The 21,155-nt window shown below is 61.1% G+C and overlaps 1 protein-coding gene across 1 annotated transcript in view; it reads right to left on the reverse strand.

Annotated features, from left to right (window-relative positions):
• BSN (bassoon presynaptic cytomatrix protein) overlaps positions 1-21,155 on the reverse strand; it is a gene marked incomplete at its 3' end in the record, with an annotated part of 80,226 nt that overhangs the window by 5,701 nt on the left and 53,370 nt on the right. Inside the window, exons 3-5 of the mRNA XM_080695459.1 lie at positions 15,584-16,453; positions 7,585-8,094; positions 225-6,818 (exon numbers count right to left, since the gene is read on the reverse strand). Of these exons, the coding sequence (XP_080551585.1) occupies positions 225-6,818; positions 7,585-8,094; positions 15,584-16,453 (7,974 nt within the window). The remainder of the gene's footprint in view (positions 1-224; positions 6,819-7,584; positions 8,095-15,583; positions 16,454-21,155) is intronic.

Genomic DNA, 21,155 nt, shown 5'->3' on the forward strand with positions numbered 1-21,155 from the left:
TGCTGGGGACCCATGTGTGTGCACGTGTGTGTGTGCCTGGGCTGTCCCCGCTAGGCCATGGGCTCTCTCAGGCGGGCCTGGAGGAGGCCCAGGCCTCCCTCCTCCCCCCGGGCCTCCAGAGCCAGGGCTAACTCCATTCCCACCCCAGGAGAAAGCCCTCCCTCTGGGGCCTCAGGCTAGGCAGAGACCCCTGTCCCACCCTGGCCCCGCCCCTGTACCCATACCTGGCTACCCAGTCCCCCCTGGTGCTGGTAGAGGGAGAACCTCTCTTTGGCAGACTCCTCGGCGGTGGGGCTGAGGGGCTTAGGGTCAGACAAGGAGCGCTGCAGAGTCTTCACGGGGCGAGGCAGCGTCTGCTGGCGGAGAGCGCTGTCAGCCGTGAAGTGCTTCTGGGGACTCACGTGAGCCTTGTTCAGCCTTTCGCTGGAAGCAAAGGAGGCGTCCAGGAGCCGGTGCGGGGACAGGGGTGAGACTGGAGAGTAGAGGACCTGTGGGGACTTCGGAGGCTGGCGGCTCACAAGCTGTGAGAGGGACTCTGGGGGCAGGTGTGCCTGGTACCCGATCTCCAGAGGGTCCGGCTTCTTCTTCTCAAACCTGCCCAGGGCCCCTGGGGCGACGACCTGGATGCCAGGCAGGTAGGGGCTGATGGCAGCTGGCCCCACGAGCTGTGGCCCGGCCACTCCCTGCGCCCGTGCATCTGGCTCCGTCTGGCAGGCCAGGCTTTCGCCTCGGCCAGTCTTCTCTGGCGCCGAGATGTACCGGATGATCTCCACCTTGGGATCGGTGGCGGCCGTGATGTGGATGGCTGGAGAAACCCTGGGCAGCTGGTCGGGCTCCGTCTGCACAGAGCAGTCACTGATGGTCTGGATGCCCACGCTGCTCATGGCCCTGGCGGCGGCGGCTGCAGATGACAGGGCAGTGGCGTCGTGCTTGCTGTCGGAGCCCGAGTCTGAGTGGCGGGAGAGCCTGGACCTGCGGCGGCGCACGGGCTGCTCCCACTCCGCGTTGTCCTCGCCGTCCGTCTGCACGCTGCAGTCTGCACTCCGCCGTGTCCGGCGCCGCCGGGTGAGGAGGTAACGGCCGTCCCCGTCCCCGTCCTCATCATCGGTCTGCACGCTGCTGTCCGCGATCCTCCTGACTGTGCGGGGCTCGGGCGCGGACTCGGGCTCCCAGGCGTCGCGCAGGCGTGGCATGGAGTGGCGCTTCTTGATGCCGCTGCGGCCTGCATCCCACCGCTCCTCTGTCTGCAGTGACATGTCCGAGGCGGAGCTGGGGAGGCCCCGGTGCAGCGTGGGCTCGCGAGGCTGCCCGGGCCCCTCTGGCCCTGCCACAGCAATGAAGGTTGCGTGGGTCAGGGGTGGCCAGTACTGGCCGTTCTGGGCCAGTTCTGTGCCAGCCGTGGGAGGCCCGCGGCCCGGGGCCTCACAGGCTGCGGGGAACGGCGCCTTCTGCCGCTGCTTCTGTTCCTCCAGTTGCTGCTGCAGTTGCTGCTGCAGCTGCTGAATCTGCTCCAGCTGCAGACGCTGCTGCGCCAGCTGCTCCCGCTGCAGCGCGAACTGAGCCTGGCGTTCCTCTTGCTGCTGCTGCAGCACGTGGTGCTTGATGGTCTGCAGTTCCTGCAGCTCCCGCTGCACCAGCAGCTGCTCCTCCTCGCGATGCCTCTGCAGCTCAACCCGCTCCCGCTCCAGCTCCTCTTGCAGCCGCAGCTGGCGCAGCTTCTCCAGCTCCACCCGCTCCCGCTCTAGCTGCAGCATCTGCTCCTGTTGCTTCCGCTGCCGCTCCTCCTGAGACGCTTCCTCCTTCTCCAGCCCCGGCCGGCCCAGGGGCCCGCTGCCCCCCGGTTCTCCGGGGGGCTTCTGGCCAGGTGGTGGGGCAGGGGCTGGGGCTGCCGCAGCCTCTGTGACAACAGCAGGGGTGGTGGTGGAAAGTGCTCCTTCCCGTGCAGGCCCCACTGGCAGCTCTGGCCTTGGTGGGCCCACTGCCCCAGGGGCCTTGGAAGCAGCAGGCTTCCCCAGGTAGACAGGCCCCTCAGCAGGTGGGATGCTAGAAGTAATGGGGAACCTGCTTGGTGCAGGGTACCGGTACAGCCCCGCGGGCCCGAGGGGCACACGGGGGGCGATCATGGGTACACGTGTCAGGCTGGCGAGTGGCACTGCAGCAACTCCACCGGACGCGTAGGGCCGGTACATGGCCCCACGCACCATGGGCCGCAGCACTGAGGCAGGCTGGGTGGTGATTGGCAGGGTTGCGGCGATCGGAGTGTTAATGGTGGAGTAGATCATGCCATCAGCTGCGCGCACCGTGGCTGTGGATGGCAGCAGCTGTCTGACTGCCGTTCCCTGACCTGCCGAAGGTGCATACTGGGCCAGGCTCCCGGCGCTTGGGTGGCCCTCCGGGAAGGTGGGGTTACCGAGAAGGCCAGGTCTGAGGGGAGCCAGAGCCTGCGGGGTGCCGAGTCCCGGTGCATGGGGGGTCTGGTATTGTACAAAGTCAGGGCCACCGCTGGCACCGCCGTGCCGTCCACCATACTGGTCCATGGAGTTGAGGGCAGCACACATGCGGCTGATCTCACGAGCTGTGGTGGCGCTGTACTGGGCCAGGCTGGCCTCCTGAAAGCCAACGGCATCTCCCCGGGGGCCGTACCTGTGGTCTGAATAGATGTTGGACACAGAGCTGTAGCGCCGCAGAGGAAGCGGGTGGGTCAGAAGGTCCGTGGGGTGACGCAGGTCTGTGAAGGAGCCGTACTGCAAGCCGTGGCCGAGGAAGCGCCCATCTGCAAAGCCCAGGCTGTAGGAATGCTTCAGGGAGCTGAGGTCTACAGCCGAGTCTCGTCCAGGACCCTGGAGGAGCTGCCCAATCCTGTGGGCATGGTAATTAAGTCCAGCCTCAGCCAAATTGGTGTCGGACATGGACGAGTACAGCCTGCCAGGGAGGGCCTGTGGGTAGGGCCTCGGCTCCTCACGGGGCCCAGGGCCCCCTGCCCCCTGTCCATGATAGGCAGGGGGCTCTGGAGGCTCGGGGTCCCGGGGACTGTAGAAGGGGCCGCTGCTTGGGCCAGGGGGAGCAACTTCGGCCGCGCTCTTCTCGGGTGCACCGGGTGCTGGGTGGAAGGTACCAGCGCAGCTGCTGCCGAAGGGGAACTTGTAGACCATGTCACAGCAGGCCAGCTGGCTCTCAGGCCTCATTCCAGTGAGGTCCAGGGCGCTGGCCGGCTCCTCTGGGAGCAGTGTGGTCACGGTGCCTGCAGCGCCCTCTCCCATCTGTACCACCACTGCGTGCGGCTTCCTGGTGCCTGGCAGAGCATGTGACCGCAGCTCTGCAGGGGAGGCCCGGGGGGGCTCAGCACCAGGCTCTGGCATGGGGCCTGGCTTGAGGCTGACACTCGGGGCGGCGCCCATCTGAGTGATCAGAATGTCTCTTCTGGCCAGGGGTGCCGCCTGGCTGGGCGGATTGTACCTGGCCAACTTGGCCTCCCTGGGTCTTCCGCGTGGCCCGCCTCGGTGTGGGGCTGTCTGGACAGCCTGCTCTGCTTGCTTGACCTGGGCCAGGCACACGGGGCTACCTGAACCTTGGCCAAAGTCCAGCCGGCTCTGGAAAGGGTCTCCGTACACAATGGGCTGCTTCTGCTGAGCCATGAGCACGGACGAGGCCATGGTGATGCTCATGGTGGTGGCGGTGCCCAGGAAGGTGTGGGTCTGCTCCTGGGCGTTAAGGTTGATAACCAGGGGCTGCACGGTGGTCGACTGCCGCCCTGCGATGGGATCCAGGGCGAGGCCATACTTCCTGGCTTCTACGGCCAGAGAGGTCAGGTCCATGCCCTGGTCAGTGAGGATGATGGGCGTGGGCTTGACGGCGGTGCGGAGGTCTACTACCGCACTGCCAGGGGGCCTGGGGCCTGGCTCCACCCGAGACGTTCCAGGCACAGAGGAGATCCGGCACAGGGAAATGTTTTCAGCAGGGAGGGCACCCCAGCCGTAGAGTGCCAGGGGCCCGTCCGCAGCGCCGGCCGCTCGCGGGAAGCCGGGGGGCCCAGGGGGCTCTGGCGGTGTGGTCTGGCTGTAGCTGTGGGAGGAGGGCTGGGTGTCAGTGGGCGAGCACAGCGGGGAGGTGGAGGCGCTGGCGTGTACCATCCTGGTCTGGCTGGAGGCCTGGGAGGCCAGCGTGATGACCATGAAGGGGGCCTCCTGGGAAGACTGCTGCCGCCCCAGGTGGGGCGTGCCGGGGCGGTGCGGGGTCTGTGTGCCCTGGGCTACCATGGGGGTGGGAGAGGGGGAACTGGGGCTCCGTGGCATGTCCGAGGCAGGGGTGGGGCTTAGCGTCTGTGTGGAGAACTCGGCTGTGGCCCTCGGGCCCAGTTTGCCTGGAGAGAATGTGGGGCTCCCTGAGGGGGAGGATGGGGAGAGGGGCGGGCTAGAGCCTGCGAAGTAGGAATATGCCCGGGAAGGCTGGGGCGCGCCGGCCTCACCCTCGCTCCCACTCGGGGGCTTCTCTCTGGCGGCCCATCCACCTGCAGCAGGGCCGCCGGGGGGCTGGGGCAGCTCCTCAGTCTGAGAGCCGTAGTTTGCTGTGGCGGGGCTCTGTCCGTAGCTGTGGACTATGGATGAGGGGGAAGGACTGCGCTCAGAGCTGGCTGGGGAGGATGGAGCCATGTGTACCCGTGGCAGGCTGGTGGGACCAGGAGCCACAGTGGTGGTGGCCAGGGCTCCGGGGCCCTGGGAGAAGGGCACGCCAGCCTCCTTGGAGGCTGAGCCCGGGGAGGCGGCAGAGCTGTGCAGCTTGAGGGAGTCCTGTGTCTCCTTTGCAAAGTGCTGAGTGACCCGGACGTCGGGGATGACCCGGCCCCCACCGCTGTCCACGGAGGTGGGGGCGAAAGACACGGGGGCAGCAAGCTGGGTGGGGCTGGTGCCGGGGGTGAGGGGGCCCCCATTTTGCTTCATGGGGTCCATGTACGCACTCTCGGCATCCAGGAACTGCTTCTCCTTCTTCTTGTCCTCGGGGAAGGCCAGGTCCCGTGAGGAGGCCTGCCGCATGCGGGCGATGCTCTGCGAGGTCTGGAGAATCTCCTCGTACACGGCAGCCCCCAGGCCGGGCGGGCCCTCCGGGGCGGGCTGAGCAGCCCCACCATAGTCACGGTCCGAGGTGTCCTGGTACTCAAAAGGGCCCTGGCCCCGGGAGCCTGCGGGCTGAGAAGGGGCCCCGTGGGGTCCATGGCCACCAGCTGCCTGGGCCTGCTGCCGCTGGAGCAGCTGTGCTTTCCTCATCATCTCCTCGTAGGCCTCCTCGGCGCTCTTGAGGGGCCGCGCGGAACTGGGGGCGGCGGAGGGGGCCGAGGGCATCTCGGTGGGTGAGTAGAGGGACATGAAGGTGGGCAGGTTGTACTCGCTGCCCGACTTATAGAGCCGGCCGGGGCCGCCCTCCAGGGCCTCGGCCTCGGAGTCCAGCGAGGGCGAGGGCGAGTACTCGGAGCAGGACGAGCGGTGCAGCTCCTCCATCTCGGCAGCCTGCCGCAGCTCCTCGGTTGGGGACGCATCCTCGATGGGCGACAGGTTGCTGGGCGGTGTCTTGGAGCGCTCGCGCCGCCGCTGGGCCCGGAGCTCCTCCTTGTCGCGCCGCGTCTTGCGGGCCGTGCTGCGGATGCGCTGCTGCTCCACCTCCCGCATCTTCTCTTGCTCCCGCAGCAGCTCCTCCTCCTCCCGCAGCTCCTCTTCCTCCGAGGAGTCCTCGATGGTGGGCAGCAGGGGCCCGTGGGAGCGGTGCCGGGCCTTGCGCTGTTGTTTCGCTTCCTCTAGGCGCTGCCGGCGGCTGGGGCTGCTGTCGCTGTCCTCCTCCAGCGAGGACAGGGAGGTGGGGGAGGTGCCGGACGTGTAGCTGGGTGTGGAGGCGGGCAGCGTGGAAGAGTGCTCCCCACGTGAGCGGTCCTCGGGGGAGCCTGTCAGGCTCTCCATCTCCAGCTCGGGCTCCCGGTCCAGGCTGGGGTCTGGGCCCTGGCCCAGGTCCAGCTCGTGGCCGTAGCTGCCGGAGCTGTTGAGCTCGATTGTCTTGAAGCGCCGAAGCCCGCCCTGCAGGGCTGCGCTGCCGTCGGTGGCCTCTGCCGGGCTGCCCTCGGCGAGCAGCTCCTCGTAGCCCGTGGTGGCATTGTGGGGCAGGCGCCTCTTGGGCAGCGCGGCTGGCTCCTGGCCGGGCTCCGGGCGGGGCCTGGCGCGTCCCGCGGCCGTGGCAGCCGCGCCGTCGTCCTCCAGGTTGTCCTCCTCGGCGCTCATCTCCAGGATCTGCCGTCGCATGAACTCCTCGTCCGTGAGCTCGGCTGCCCGGGCTGGGGGCTGCGGCGGGAGCGGGGACAGGCCGCCCTCACTGCTGTCCTCCACATAGTCATGCCTCAGCTGGCTGCCGAAGTCGTCCGAGGACTCGGCCGTGTCCTGCTGCTCCCGCTGGCGGCCCCACTCCAGAGAGTCCTCCTCCTCCAGGATGTCCTCCAGCTCTTCGTCTGAGTCGAAGGCCTCGGGCATGATGGATAAGGAGTGTGGCCTCCGCGTCTGCTCCTCGCCGGCACTGCTGCGGGCCACCTTGCTTCGCCTGCCTGCAGGGGCCAGGGCCTGGGCCTCGGGCCGTCCACTCCCCACCTTGTGGAGGGGCACCTCGGAGGGACTGGGTGGGCGTGGCCCTGTCACGCCGGCACTGTCCAGCTGCTCCACCTCCTGCCGCACCACACCCGTGATCTCGCTCTGGGAGCTGGAGATGCCGTCTGAGGAGTATCCCGTGTCGCTGAGGCTCTGTGGGCTCCGAGACAGGTCCTGAGAGTAAGGCTTGCCCGCTGGCTCCTGAAGCAGGGTGAGAAGCAGCTGCTGACGGGGCTGGGGTGCGCCCCCCCACCTCTCAGGAGTGCAGAGCCAGCCACCCACCCCATCTCTCTGGCCTTGAATAGGCGCCACAGCAAGCCCAAGCCACCCTGGAGCTTTAAAGGGAAAGATGGAAAAACCCAGCAAAACGTAGCCAGGTGTGGTGGTGCACATCTGTGATCCCAGCAACTTGGGAGGCTGAGGCAAGGAGGGCTACAAGTTCGAGGCCAGACTCAGCAACTTAGGAAGATCCTGCCTCAGAATAAAAAATAAAGCTGGGAGTGGTGGTACACACTTATAATCCCAGTATTTGGGAGCCTGAGACAGGAGGATCACGAGTTCAAAGTCGGCCTCAGCAACTTAGTGAGGCTCTCGGCAATTTAGTGTGACCCTGTTTCAAAATAAAAAATAAAATAGGGCTGTGCATGTAGCTCAGAGAGAGAAAGCCTCTGGGTTCAATCCCCACTACTACTACAAAAAAAAGGGAGGGGGATGTATTCAGTGGTAGAATACCTCTGGGTTCAATCCTTAGTACCTTCCCATCCCCATGCCAGCCTCCCCACAACCCAGAAAAGCATCCGGCAGGGTAGCAGACATGGGGCCAGTCCCAGAGTGAGGCTCCTGCTGGGCCTGACCCCTCTTGGGCCTGTCCCAGGCCTACAGCCTCAGCCCCCTCAACCCCCCAAGACAAGTCTCCCCGCCTGAGCCCTCTGAAAGCTAGGGCCTATGGGAAGGAAACGGGACCAACCTCTGTCTCCCCGCCCTTGGGGGCTTCTGGAACAGCCTTGGCAGCAGGGGCGGTGGGCTCAGTCCTCCTCACCCCACTCTTTGCTTTGGGTGTCCCAGGGGGCTGAGTCGTCTCTGGAGGGGGCTTCGGCATGGGCTCAGCTTTAGCAGGGACTCCTGTCTTCTTTTCCTGGGCACTGCTCAGGGTCTTGCTGGGTTCGGAAGCCCTAACAGGCTTGGCCTGGGGGCTGGCCTTGGCGGGTAGGGGGCTGGCCTTGGCGGGCAGGGGGCTGGCCTTGGCGGGCAGAGGGCTGGCCTTGGCGGGCAGAGGGCTGGCCTTGGCGGGCAGGGGGCCTGATGGCTGACCCAGCCCCTGCGGTCCTTTCTGCTTTGGAGGGGCTGCTCCCGCTGCGCGGTGAGGCGCAGCTGCGGGGGGCTGCTGGGCGGTGGGCAGCGGCAGGGGGGGCTGCTCTCCCAGGCTGCCCTCCAGCAGCCGCTTCGTTTGGCAGTTCAGACAGAGCCATTCTGCTTTCTGCAAGGAAACAGGAGGGAGGTTGGTGAAGCCACGCACACTGGGAGCTCTCAAAGACCACTTCTATGACGATTTCCATAATCTTAGGAAGAGAAGTCTTTCACACCATGACGCCAAAGGCGTAAGGAGAAAAAGACCGACAGATTTATCCCCCAAATGATAAGCTTCCCCACAGCTCAGATGGATATGTACAAAGTCAAGTCGCAGATCACAAAGCAAAAGAAAGGCTCCCTTCCTCAGCCCCAGGGCCAGCGAGGGGGAGAACTAGGTGGGGCCGCAGCAGACAAGGGTCTGGTCCCAAGCACAAGCCGGCTGGGGCTGCTTTGAGGCCCAGCAGTCCGGAGCTCCTGCAGGACAAGACTGGCAGCCCGACCTGGAGAATGTTCTGGAAGTACTACCCTTCCCTGCCCCCCCCCCCCGCTCTCAGGTCTGACGCCATCCCAGCATCCTTCCCCAAGTCAGGGCTGTGCTGGGCAGGGGCAGACTCCTGGGCCGCAGGAAGCCCTGTTTGCGGTGGGGCCTCCCAGTCCTCCAGGCCCACACCACTAGCCCAAGTCACTTTGCCTAAGGCCACTAAGAACCTCAGGTGGAGGCCTTCCACCTCCCTGCCTCGAGGAGCACTGTGTGGTGGCACCGAGTCAGGAGCTGCTGGCCCCAGTGCTTACCATGAGCCTCCATTCTCAGGGTCGCCCACTGTTTCAGGCCCAGGGTTGGGGGCTGAAGGCAGAGTACATGACTCAGACAGAGAAACGGACGGAACTGGTATGCCGCCTTCCTGGAGCCCAGAGCCCCAGCAAGTGTCAATGGGGAAGCCTTGGCAATACCAGCAACCGAGCCTAAGTCCCGCAGTGCTAGCTGGCTGTGTAGGGGTGTGGCTTGGGCGTCCCTGGTCCTCGGTGGTGACTCCTGCAGCAGGTCTGAGGCTAGCAGAGCTATGCCCCCCAGGGCTGTCCTCCAAGGTCAGTACTTGAGGCCCCACCCTGGTTCATGCTGGGTGTGGGGGAGTGAGAATTATAACAGCCCGGAAGCTAGGCGTCATGGCACATGCCTATAATCCCAGTACTTGGGAGGCTGAGACAGGGAGATTGCAAGTTTGAGGCTAGCCTCAGCAACTTAGGGATACCCTGATTCAAAATAATAAAAAAAAAAATAAAAGTACTCAGTGGTAGAGCACTCCTGGGTTCAGTCCCTAGTACACACACACACACACACACACACACACACACACACACAACCACGCCCAGAGCAGGGCTCCAAGAAGCCTGCATCTGCTCTTGCCCTTGGGTATGAAAGCTCAGCACACCACCTTCCGCTCGGCCCCTCCTGGTGCCGACACACCAGGCTCTGTCAGCAGCTCTATCATGAGAAAGAACCATAGCTTCACAGCCAGGGCGCGAGGAAAGGAGGTGGCCAGGCCCCTGTCAGCCCAGGCAAGCTGATGGCCTCAGCACACTCGGTCCCACGCTGTCTCGGGGCTAGCCTGGCCCTTGGCAGAGCCTTGGGTGCTCAGTACCCTGGCATCAACAGCCTACCACGGCACAGGCTGGGGATGAGGCTGCCCCGGTTTGCCGCCCGCAGAGCTATGTCATGCACCCTGCTGCAGACCTCAGCGGGCTGGGCGGGGGCCAGGCCTGGAACAGCCTGGAGACTGCCCTGGGAGTCTCGGACAAGAGGGACCAAGCAGCAGACAGGATGCGTCCGAAGAGGCCTACGTGTATACACTCGCCCCACGCCCTGTGGGACCCACCTAGCACCACTGCAACTCCCCTGCCTCACATCTGATGCACTAGGTGTGCCCCATGTAGCCCTCCGTGAGTGCTGCGGGCTGCCGTGCACAGGTCTTGGGCTTCCTTAGACACTCCAGAGGTGCCTGAAGAGGGTACCCCACAGGGGAGACCCGGCCCCAAGATAGCCAGCACGGGAGAGCACAGCTGGACCCAGAGACCCCGGCCACGTGCGCCACCGTTCCCCAGGAACAAAAGGACCCTCCCACCAGAGAGGCCTGGGTGAGGGCCAGAAGCCCAAAGACCGTGGGGACCAGAGAGGGCTGTAGGCTGAGGCCAAGAAACACAACCCCTCCCAGCCCCAGGACCAGCAGGAAAGATGAAGGGTCAAGACCTGGGCCCAAGGCCTGCTGACTCAGCAGCGCCCACCACGGACCACTCTCCCCAGGCTCTGCGCACTCATGGGTCTCCTCCTTCCAGCCGGCTGCTGGAAGCCGGCCTGGTCGCCCTCTCGCTCCTGGCTCTGCTAAGGCAGGCAGCAGGAAAGGGAGGGCTGTAGAAGTCCTGTGAAGCAAAGGCTAAAAATAAACCCTTGGCCAGACTGGGCAGCCCTTCCCCTGCCCTCCGGGAGCGGGAGCAGGAACAGAGCGGGTGGCACGCCGTCGGAGCCCAGCGATAGGTCTCCTGGGCCTGGGGATGGAAGGCCTCCAGCCAACAGCGCACCCCGCCACTCCCTGCATCTCTGCCCGGGGTCCCCCACTCTGGTGCATTCCTTCACACCCTTGCTTGAGCAGTGCCTCCACCCCTGGCACATCCCTTCTCCTGGAGCCCAGCCAGCCCCAGCCCGGGGGAGCTGCTCCTCCTTGCCCCTCAGCTTGGCCCCTTCCGCAAGTGGACAGGGGTGACCGCTTCTGCTTGGCCTCCCTCTGTCCAGTTCTCTCTGGTACAGGGAGGGCCAGGCCCCAAGGACAGCCGTCGCCTCTGGATGGGAGCTCTGTGCCTCAGAGCACCCGTTTAGGGTGAGGAAGGGCACTGAGTCTGCTGAGAGCCGGCAGGTGCCGCAGGTGTGTGAGGCCTGTTGCCCCCGGAGCCTCTGGCCATTGTGTCACGGGCCAGAGGACGCCGGGCTGCTCCGGGTGCCAGGTGTCCTCCCTCCCGGCCACCCGGCATCTGAACGAGTCTGCAGTCCACATGCTCCCTTCACTGTGAGTCTGGCCTATGTGCCGGGCTGCTATGGTGACAAGGGCTGGATCTACACCCCATGGAGGCTGGGATGGGAAGACCACAAGTTCAAGGCCAGCCTCAGCCACTTAGTGAGACTCTCAGCAACTAGCAAGATCTTGTTTCAAAAATTTAAAAAGGAAGCTGGGCACAGTGGCGCACACTGGGCACGGTGGCGCACACTGGGCACGGTGGCGCACACTGGACGTGGTGGCGCACACTGGGCACGGTGGCGCACACTGGGCGTGGTGGCGCACACTGGGCGTGGTGGCGCACACTGGGCACGGTGGCGCACACTGGGCGTGGTGGCGCACACTGGGCGTGGTGGCGCACACTGGGCACGGTGGCGCACACTGGGCGTGGTGGCGCACACTGGGCGTGGTGGCGCACACTGGGCGTGGTGGCGCACACTGGGCGTGGTGGCGCACACTGGGCACGGTGGCGCACACTGGGCGTGGTGGCGCACACTGGGCACGGTGGCGCACACTGGGCACGGTGGCACACACTGGGCGTGGTGGCGCACACTTGTAACCCCAATACTTGGGAGGCTGAGACAAGAGGATCACGCAGCCTCAGCTGTTTAGTGAGGCTCTCAAAAATTTAGTGAGACCCTGTTTCCAAATAAAATATAAAACAGGTCTGGGGGTATAGCCTGGAGGTAAAAGGCTCCTGGGTTTCATCTCTAGTATTAAAAAATAATAATAAAAAGGAAGCCGGGCATGGTGGCGCACACTTATAATCCCAGCATTTGGGAGGCTGAGACAGAAGGATCACAGTTCGCAGACAGCCTCAGCTACTTAGTGAGGTCCTTTGCAACTCAGTGAGACCCTGTTTCAAAAACAAATAATAAGCCAGGCGTGGTGGCGCACGCTTGTCATCCCCACGCTTGGGAGGCGGAGACAGGAGGATCGCTTAGGTTCGAAGCCAGCCTCGCTGGCTTAAGAGACCCTGTTTCAAAAAAAAAAAAGTATAAAATAGGTCTGGGACTGTAGTCCAGAGGTAGAAGGGTTTCCAGGAACCCCAGTACCACCAAAAAAATAAAAAAATAAAAATAAATAAATAAATAATAGGGCTGGGGGCTCAGAGGTAGAATGCCCTTGAATTTAATCTTCAGTACTGCAAAATAATTTTTAAAAGAGGGGGCTAGGGTGTAGCTCAGAGGTAGAATGCCCTAGATTCAATCCCCAGCACTCTCCACAAAGATTCGGACACTGGGGCCCAGTGCTGCTGCCCCTCTACTGGCTCTGGCATGGATATGTGTCCCTGCCCCTCCTGTCCCTGCACACGCTCCTCCCTTTGGCCCTCTGTCTCACAAGAGGAACCCTCCCAGGTGTTCCCAGGTGTGCCCTTGTGGCTGGGCTGGGCTTCCCTCCCTCAGACCTAAACGTGTTCAATCCCTGAGGAGGCCACGAGGCTGCACTGGCCGGTGTCCACTAACACACAGACAGTGAGGACTTGGGGGACTGTACCCCACTCCTGGACACTCTCTTGAAGACACTGGGGGCTCAGGCCTTGAGGACACATGGGAGGTCAGCAGCTCATCGGGTTCTCACTAAAACCCAAGAGGAGTAAGTACCACTGCCCCATTCCACCATTCTACCTGGGACGAGGCAGGGCCCCTGGAGAGCGCCACCCAGAGACAGCCTGAGGCCAGCCTCCCAGGAACAGAGGCCGCTGCTGGCCCCGTGCCGGCTACCCCTGCTGCAGCCTCTGCCACAGGCCAGTCCAGCCTGGTATCACACGTACCACTGGGCCCTCTGCCCAGGGAGGCCAGCTTCTTCGGGGTGCTGCTGGAGTTTTGGTAACAAGAATAAAAGAAACTGGCCTCCCCGTGTGGTAGTACAGAACTGTAATCTCAGTACTTGGGAGGCTGAAACAGGGTTGCAGGTGCAAGGACAAACTCAGCAAGTAGTGAGCCTTTCAGCAATCTAGTGAGACCGTTTAAAAAAAAAAAAGGCTGGGTGTGGTGGCGCATACTTGTAATCCCAAAACTTGAGAGGCTGAGACAGGAGGATTGCAGGTTCAAAGCCAGCCTCAGCAACTTAGTGAGGTTCTCCACAACTTAGGGAGACCCTGTTTCCAAAGAAAAAATAAAATAGGCCTGGGGGTATAACTTAGAAGTAGAGGGCCCCTAGGTTCCACACCCAGTACCACAAAAAGGGGGTTTGGTGGTATAGCTCAGAGGTAGAAGGCCCCTGGGTTCAATCCCCAATAGAAAAAAATAGAAGAAAGATAAAAGAAAAGAAAGAAAAAAGAAAAAGAAACTGGTGATGTTAGTAGTTCCAGTTCTACTAATTCCTTCACACACTATTTTGAACTGAAAGTCAATTAAAAATTAAGCCAGAGGGTACTATTATCCTTCAAAAGATAAATAGGTTAAAAAAGTTGGCATCAGCACCTCTTAATTATGAAATGACTCACTAAATGGCGCTGTGGTTAGTTTTTGGAGGACGTTTCAAAGGGAAAGGGGCCCAGCTTCACCACCTCTTCCGTGGTGTGCCCTGCGCTCCTTATCTAGAGGGAAAAGGCGTTTTACAGCTCAGAGCTGTTGATGAAGATTCCCAACACGCCAGTCCAGATGGCTGGCTCTGGCCTCGGGTGGCCCCAGCAGGTCTGCTGGGCTTGAGGGAGCTGTGAGTGGGGTGCCTCCCCTGCCCCAGCCTCCGGCACCTCTGCGAGGCAAGGAGGGGCCACCACCTGGGCAGCCACACCCGAGGGCCTGGAGGGCCGCCCAGCAGCACGAAAAGTCAGCAGCTGGTGAGAAAGCTCCGGCTCACAGGGAAGCACAGGGCTGCTCAGAGGTCAAAGGCAGCGCGGCACAGGGCCCTCGGGCCTCGGAGAGGGGAAGCAAGGCCTCCCCAGCGGCCACAGACCCGAGGCAAGGGTCACTGTGCGGCCGGTGATGGAGACCGATGCAGAGCAGAGCCTGAGCGGGAAGGAGTGGCAGGGGGCTCTGCGGGGTGGGCTGGGTGCGCCCTGGGCTGCACTGATGAGCAGAACTGATAGAGCTAGGTGAGGAGCCGCCCCGACCCCCGCCTGCCCTGGAGGAGCTGGGACAGCACACCTTCGTGGGGCTTTCCACCCCCGGAACCCACCACACCCTGGGAAGGCAAGGGAAGACCTGGCAAAGGGGCAGCAGCTGGGCGGGACGTGGAGACAGCCGCCGCCCAGAAGCACGCAGCTGGTGTGGACCCCAGACCCCAAAGCCTCCTCTAGAGCCCGCCCGTGGTGGAGACACTGCTGTGTGGCTGACACAGCACTTGCCGTGCTTGGCCTGGGCCGCCCAGAAGAGCAGGCGGGCTCGTTCCCCTGCGGGCAGCTGCCTCACCCTCCAAACACACCTGCTTGACGGGAAAGTGCGCTGAGAGGGCTCATGGGGACAGGGTCCCAGGCCAAGCCAGCTCCACCGTCATCAGAGGCCAGAGTGCCTTGGTGTCAGGGTACACCGCCCTATCGGCCCTGAGCTTGTGGCTGGCAGTACCAGGGCAGAGCAGCCGGTCCCGTGATGGCCCATGGCACCCCTTTTCCGCCCGCCAGTAAGGCAAGCTGCCCTCCAGGAGCTTTGGAGCTGGCACTGCGGGGCCTGGCCGCTTCTCAGGCATTTTGGGAAGTGTCACATGTGTGGCCAAAGTGGTCTCTCTAGTCATGCTGGACCACTCAGGGCGGTCTGGCCCGAGGGGAGTCGGGACTGCAGAAGGGCGGGGGCAACACCACACTCTGCTCATCCAAGCTGGGCCGGCGTGGTTTGTGTCCCTGCCTTGTGCCCACCACCCGCTTGCACTGCTCAGCCCGAGGCTTGGCTGGTGGCCCACATGCAGGAGTGCCAAGACCCCGAGGGGCACCCCAGCCACGCCAAAGGTGGCCACGGTGCAGGGAGAGTGGTAATGGGCTTGGGCAGGAGCAGAAGCAGCCTCCGGGCTCGGGATGGTCCACTCCACAGGGGACCCCACTTCCAGGCTCCCCAAGAACACTGGGCCAAATCTGAGGCTCTTGCCTCCTCTGCCTGGCTCTGCAGAGCGCCCAGGTCCCTGCCCTGGGCAGAGACTGCGGATGCCGGGGCCACCCCAGCTCTCCCTCACGTTTTCCTATGGGTCGGGAGATCGCCGCGCCGGAGCACCCCTAGGAAAGCTGAGCCCGGGGAATATAAAGCAAAGAGAGGTTCTGACAAGTGGACATCACCCCACGACCGCAGAACAGAGACCACGTGTGTACACCAGCTGGCTTGGCTGCCCAGGAGGTGGGGCATGGCCGGCCCACCTCGCTGTGACTCTTCAGCCCTACTTGGGCGGGCAAGACCCTCATTAGAGCCCCAGCTGGAAAAGGGGAGGTCAACTCAGGCCCTCCCAGACCTGGGACCAGCCTCGGAGGCATGGCCAGCCTGTCAGAGGCAGGAGGCACAGTTCCCCACCCGCCGTGCCAGTCAGATCTCTGGGTGGAAGGACTGGGGGCTGAGGTGGGCGGGCGGGAGGGAGACTGCAGCCCGCAGCTCTGCCCCTGGCTCCCCAGCCCCCCAGCACAGCTTGGGGCAGTGCTCCCGCTCTTACCTGCACCAGGTGGGGCGTGGGGTTGAAGCCACAGAGGTTGCACACCTGGAGCTTGCAGGTGGTGCAGGTGTTGTAGTTGGCTGGGCCTTTGCTGCCCATGTTGAGCTCGGCTTGGCACAGTGGGCAGGTGGCCCTTTCCTTCGGCGTGGTCTTTGGCTTGGCAGCGGCCTTGGGGGCTGGCTGTTCTGTTCTGCCATGCTTTGGACTAGCTGTCCCCCCAGTTTTCGCCAGGGCCCCAGGACCAGTTCTAGCTCCAGGCTCAGTTTTGGCTCCGGGGGCTGGCCCAGGCCCGGGCCCTGAGCCTGGGGGTCTCGGGCCAGCTTCCTTGTTGGCATCGCTGAAGACGATCTTGGGTGGCCCCTTGCCAGGGGAAGGCTGGCCCTGGGGCTCAGCCTCGGGCTGCGCGGACATGAGGGTGCTCGCCTGGGTCAGCAGCGATGCACCGAAGCCAAAGAGCTTCCCCGTGAGCCCCTCCGGGGCCTGCTCGCCTGCACCAAGCCCAGGGGGCGCCACAGAGGTGCTCCTGGCAGGGGCCTCTCCCGCGGGCGGCCTGGGCTCAGCCGTGGAAGGCTTGGTGGGGAGATGGGGCTGCGGAGACATCCTCCCCACCTCTGGAGGGGCCCCGGTGTGGGCAGGCCCCGGCGCTGAGGTGGCCCTGGCCGTCTCAGCCTGGCGGGGGCCGGGTGGGGGTCCCGTGGGGCCCCGGGCTTTCTCTGGCCCTGGCTTCCCCAGGGGCTGCTTGGCTGGGGAGTGGGCAGAAGGCAGGGCCGGGGAGTGCAGCTGCTGCTGGCTCTTGGGGCGGGGCGCCGTGGTCATGTCCATTCCCAGAGCCCTTTGCATCTGACAGTTCAGGCAAAGCCACTCCTTTACCTGCGGAGAGAAGCGGCAGGGTCAGCAGATGGACAGCGGGACCACGTCACGGCTGCCAGCGCGGGCTCCGAAGCCCACTGGGGTGTGCCCGGATGCAGGGGCAGGGTTGAGGCAGGTGGCACGCATGCTCTTATTTATATCTTTGGTACTGGGGATGGAGCCCAAGGGCATTCTACCTCTAAACGACATCTCCAGCCCTGTTTTTTTTATTCTTTATTTTGAAACAGGGTCTCACTGAGTGGCAAAGGGCCTAAGTAGCTGAGGCTGTGAACCGCGATCCTCTGGTCTCAACCTCTCAAATGCTATGATTACAAGCGTGCACCACCATGCCTGGTAAACTTCCCTTCCCTGTTATCTGCCAGGTACAAAGGCAGAGCAGAGTCCCCCGTCACCCACCGACTGCCTGCCAGACTCCCGGCGCCAGCACCTGTACCTCAGCTGTGTGTGGCACCCCCACAAGCCCGCCTCAGCAGCCTGTGGGACGCCCCAGTAGCCTCCAATGGGCCCATCACCCTCTCCTGCTGCCCCCTTCTGGCCACTTGCATGACAGCAGCCAGAGTGGCCAGGAGGGAAAGCCAGCCTGGCAGTAACAGGTGTTGAGGGGAACTTGCACATGGGCGCATGAAGAATGACAGGTGAAAGAGAGGCCCAGGGAGCCAAAAGAGCGGATCCAGGCATGGAGTGACCCAGCACTCGAGAGGCTGGGACAGGAGGGTCACAGGTTCAAGGGTGGCCTCAGCAACTTAGTGAGGCTCTCTGCAACTTAGACCGTTTCCAATAAAGAATTTAAAAATACAAGGCCGGGCGTGGTGGGCACGCTTGTAATCCCCGCGCTTGGGAGGCGGAGACGGGAGGATCGCGCTGCTTCGGAGCCAGCCTCGCTGGCGTAAGAGACTCTGTTTCCACATAAAAATGTTAAAAAATAGGTCTGGGAGTGTAGCCCGTGGGAGTGTATCCCGGAGGTAGAAGGGCTTCCAGGAACCCCAGTACCACCAAAAATAAATAAATAAATAAATAAATAAATAAATAAATAAATAAATATACGACCAAGGGTATAGCCCCTGGTTCAAACCCCAGTGCTACCTACACACACACTCACACACACATACAAAGAAAGAAACCATAATTCCTGCTGAGAAGGAGCTTAGTCTCACTGAAAAGATAAAATATATAATGAGAAATCTCAAGGGCAGAGCGGACAGTAATGTAATATAATGTAATGTAAATAGAACGAAATAAGCCCCTTTTTTTCTTTTCTTCTCCTTTCGAGAGTGTGTGTGTGTGTGTGTGTGTGTGTGTGTAGCACTGGGGTTGAACCCAGGGAAATTCTGTATCTGAGCTACACTTCCAGCCCTATTTTATTTTCTTTTATTTTTTTTTTTTTGCAGTACTAGGGATTGAACCCAGAGACATTCTACCTCCGAGCTATACCCCCAGCCTCATTTTTTATTATTTTATTTGAAACAGGATCTCACTAAATTGCAGAGGGCCTCACAAGTAGCTGAGACTGGCCACGAACCTGAGATCCTCCAGTCTCAGCCTCCCAAGTATTGGGATTACAAGCGTGTGCACCACACCCGGCTTTATTTGTTTATTTATTTATTTATTGCAGTACTGGGAATAGAACCCAGGGGCACTGTACCTCTGAGCTATACCCCCAGCCCTATTATTTAGTCTTTTTAATTTTTATTTATTTATACATTTATTTTTGTGGCTCTGGGGATGGAACGCAGGGGCATTCGACCTCCAAGCTACACCCCCTGCCCTATTTTTTTTTCTTTATTTTGAAACAGGGTCTCACTGAGTTGCAGAGAGCCTCACTAAGTAGCTGAGGCTGTCCGCAAACCGTGATCCTCCAGTCTCAGCCTCCCAAATGCTGGGATTACAAGTATGCGCCACCATACTATTTATTTATTTATTTATTTATTTATTTATTTATTTATTGCGGTACTGGGGATGGAATCCAGGAGCATTCTACCTCCAAGCTCTACCCCCAGCCCTATTTTTTTAGTCCTTTTTATGTTTGAAACAGGGTCTCACTAAGTTGTGAAGAGCCTCATTAAGTAGTAGCTAAGGCTGCCCATGAATGGAGATCCTACAGTCTCCGCCTCTCGAATGCTGGGATTACAAGCATGCACCACCACGCCCAGCTCTGACTTCATTATTTTGAATCAGGGTCTCCCTAAATTGCAGAGGGCCTTGCTAAATTGCTGAGGCTGCCGGGCATGGTGGCACACCTTGTAATCCCAGCATTTGGGAGGCTGAGATAGGAGAATCGTGGTTTGTGGACAGCCTCAGCAGTGAGGCCCTCCAAAACTTAGTGAGACCCTGTTTCAGAATAAAGAATAAAAATTGGGAAGGGGGTGTAGCTTGGAGTCGAATGCCCCTGGGTTCCATCCCTAGACCTGTAAAAAAAAAAAAAAATTGCTGAGGCCACAACCTGTGATCCTCCTGTGTCAGCCTTTCAAGTACCAGAATTACATGTGTGTGCTACCCATTGTTTTTCTTAGAGAAGCTGAGTGTGTGTGTGTGTGTGTGTGTGTGTGTGTGTGTCCCTAGGAAGACTTTTTTTTTTTTTTTTGTGGTACTGGGGATGGAACCCAGGGGCATTCTACCTCCAAGCTACACCCCAGCCCTATTTTTTATTCTTTATTTTGAAACAGGGTCTCACTAAATTGCAGAGGGCCTTACAAAGTAGCTAAGAGACCCTGTTTCCAAATTTTAAAAAAGTATGAAATAGGTCTGGGAGTGTAGCCTGGAGGTAGAAGGGTTTCCAGGAACCCCAGTACCACCTAAAAAAATAAAAATAAAAATAAATAAATAAAATAAACACGTAGTCTCCTCCGCCACTGGCATACCCTGGGGGTGCCCCTGGGGTTCTGGACAAAGCCCACACAAGACTCCTGTACTTCTCACTAGAACCTTCCTTCCCAGCCCCGCCCTTCAGGCTGTGTCACACGCATCGCACCTAAAATAAAACCTCTTTGAAAACACTGCGACACCCCTCGGTGACTCATCTCCCAGATGGGCACTGCTATTTCTATCCAGCCTCTCCCCAAGGTGGGCGGTGGCCTCCCTGGGCCCAGCACACAAGCCCTCCCTCCCAAGGGGTACTCTGGCCGAGGGAGGCCTCTGAGCCCCTCAAGCCCCGACTCCCCAGTGGGCCCCTGGGAGTCTCCCAGGAGCTGGGGACCACCCCTGGCCTCTTCCTCCCCATCCCAAGGTCCCTGCACCTGTGCTGGGGGATAGCGGGAGGTGGTACCCAGGCTGTAAGTACATGAATGGCCTTGTAGCAGGTCGCCCTGGCCTCGGGACAGCAGCAGTTAGGGGCTCTCTTAGCTGCACACACTGACACCTCCTCCACTTGAGGCTGCCACTCATCAGAATACAGGGACTGGCTCTCTGCTAGTGAGACAGGAGACCTCTCTGAGGGTCCTGCCTTCCCTACTTGGCCCATGCCCAGGAGGTGTGCAGACCAGCTGATGTCCCGGGCCAGGTGGTGCTAGGCGGGGCAGGGCTCTGAGAAGCCCATCCCGCCTCCCCAGGGCTGGCAGGGACCTCCAGGGATGCCCGTGCACCCGAGCTTAGTGGGGCCACAGGCAGAAGGAAGGATGAAGTGGACAGAGCCGAGCGTGGTGGCACACCCTTGTGATCCCAGCATTCAGGAGGCTGAGACCCGTGGATCACAGTTCGCAGACAGCCTCAGCTACTTAGTGAGGCCCTCTGTAACTCAGTGAGACCCTGTTTCAAAATAAAAAAAACTAACAAAAAAAAGTAAAAAATAAAAAGATTAGCCGGGTCTGGTGGCACATGCTTGTAATTCCAGCATTTGGGAGGCTGAGACAGGAGGATCGCAGTTCACAATTTGGGGACAGCCTCAGCTACTTAGTGATGCCCTTTGCAACTCAGTGAGACCCTGTTTCAAAAGATAAAGAATAAAAAAATAGGGCTGGGGGTGTAGCTCGAAGGTACAATGCCCCTGGGTTCCATCCCTAGCACTGCAAAAAATAAAAATAAATAAATAAAAAGAAATAAAAAGAATGTGTGTGCAGGGTCTGGGGTCCTTTCCTGCCATGGCTCTACCTGCTGGAGCCGCCATGGGTGTGGAGGGCAGGGCCCTGGGGCTCCGTGGCTGGGGGAGCACTCTGGCCCAGAGAAGACGCTTTCCCAGTTACTCCTTCGTTCAATGAGGCTGGGGACAGGCCAGCGCCCCCCCCCCCGCCCCACAGGCTCTGGGCAGGAAGGGGAGCAGGCGGGGCTACATCTTCCTTCCTGTGGGGACACAGGTGTGTGAGCCCTGCCCCACTTCGTTTTGGGGACCCCCTCCCCGGGCAGAGCTTTTCCATGGTCAGAAGTGGCCAGGCCAGGCTGGAGGCTCAGAGCCCCGCAGGTCAGGCTGCCCACACCCTCCTCCTGTCCACCAGCAGGAAGAGGAGCACAGCAGAGGAGGAAGGCTCCCTCCGCCACATCACTTGCTGTGGCGTTACCTGAGGCCACATTCAAGCTTCCCATTTTGGTACAAAGTGAAGCATCGCAGAATCCACTGACAAAAGAGCCCCTGCCTATGCCACCCAGAGCTTCCTGGGAGCCCACCACCTCTGTGACTCCATGCTCCTCAGGGTGAGTCACTGGCCGGCTTTCAGCAGGAGGCACGAAGCCCGCTGGGCCCTGGACAACGATGGCAGGCGGAGGGGGTGAGTCA

Source organism: Muscardinus avellanarius, assembly GCF_963383645.1.
Source record: "Muscardinus avellanarius genome assembly, chromosome: 5".
Classification (NCBI taxonomy): Eukaryota; Metazoa; Chordata; class Mammalia; order Rodentia; family Gliridae; genus Muscardinus; species Muscardinus avellanarius.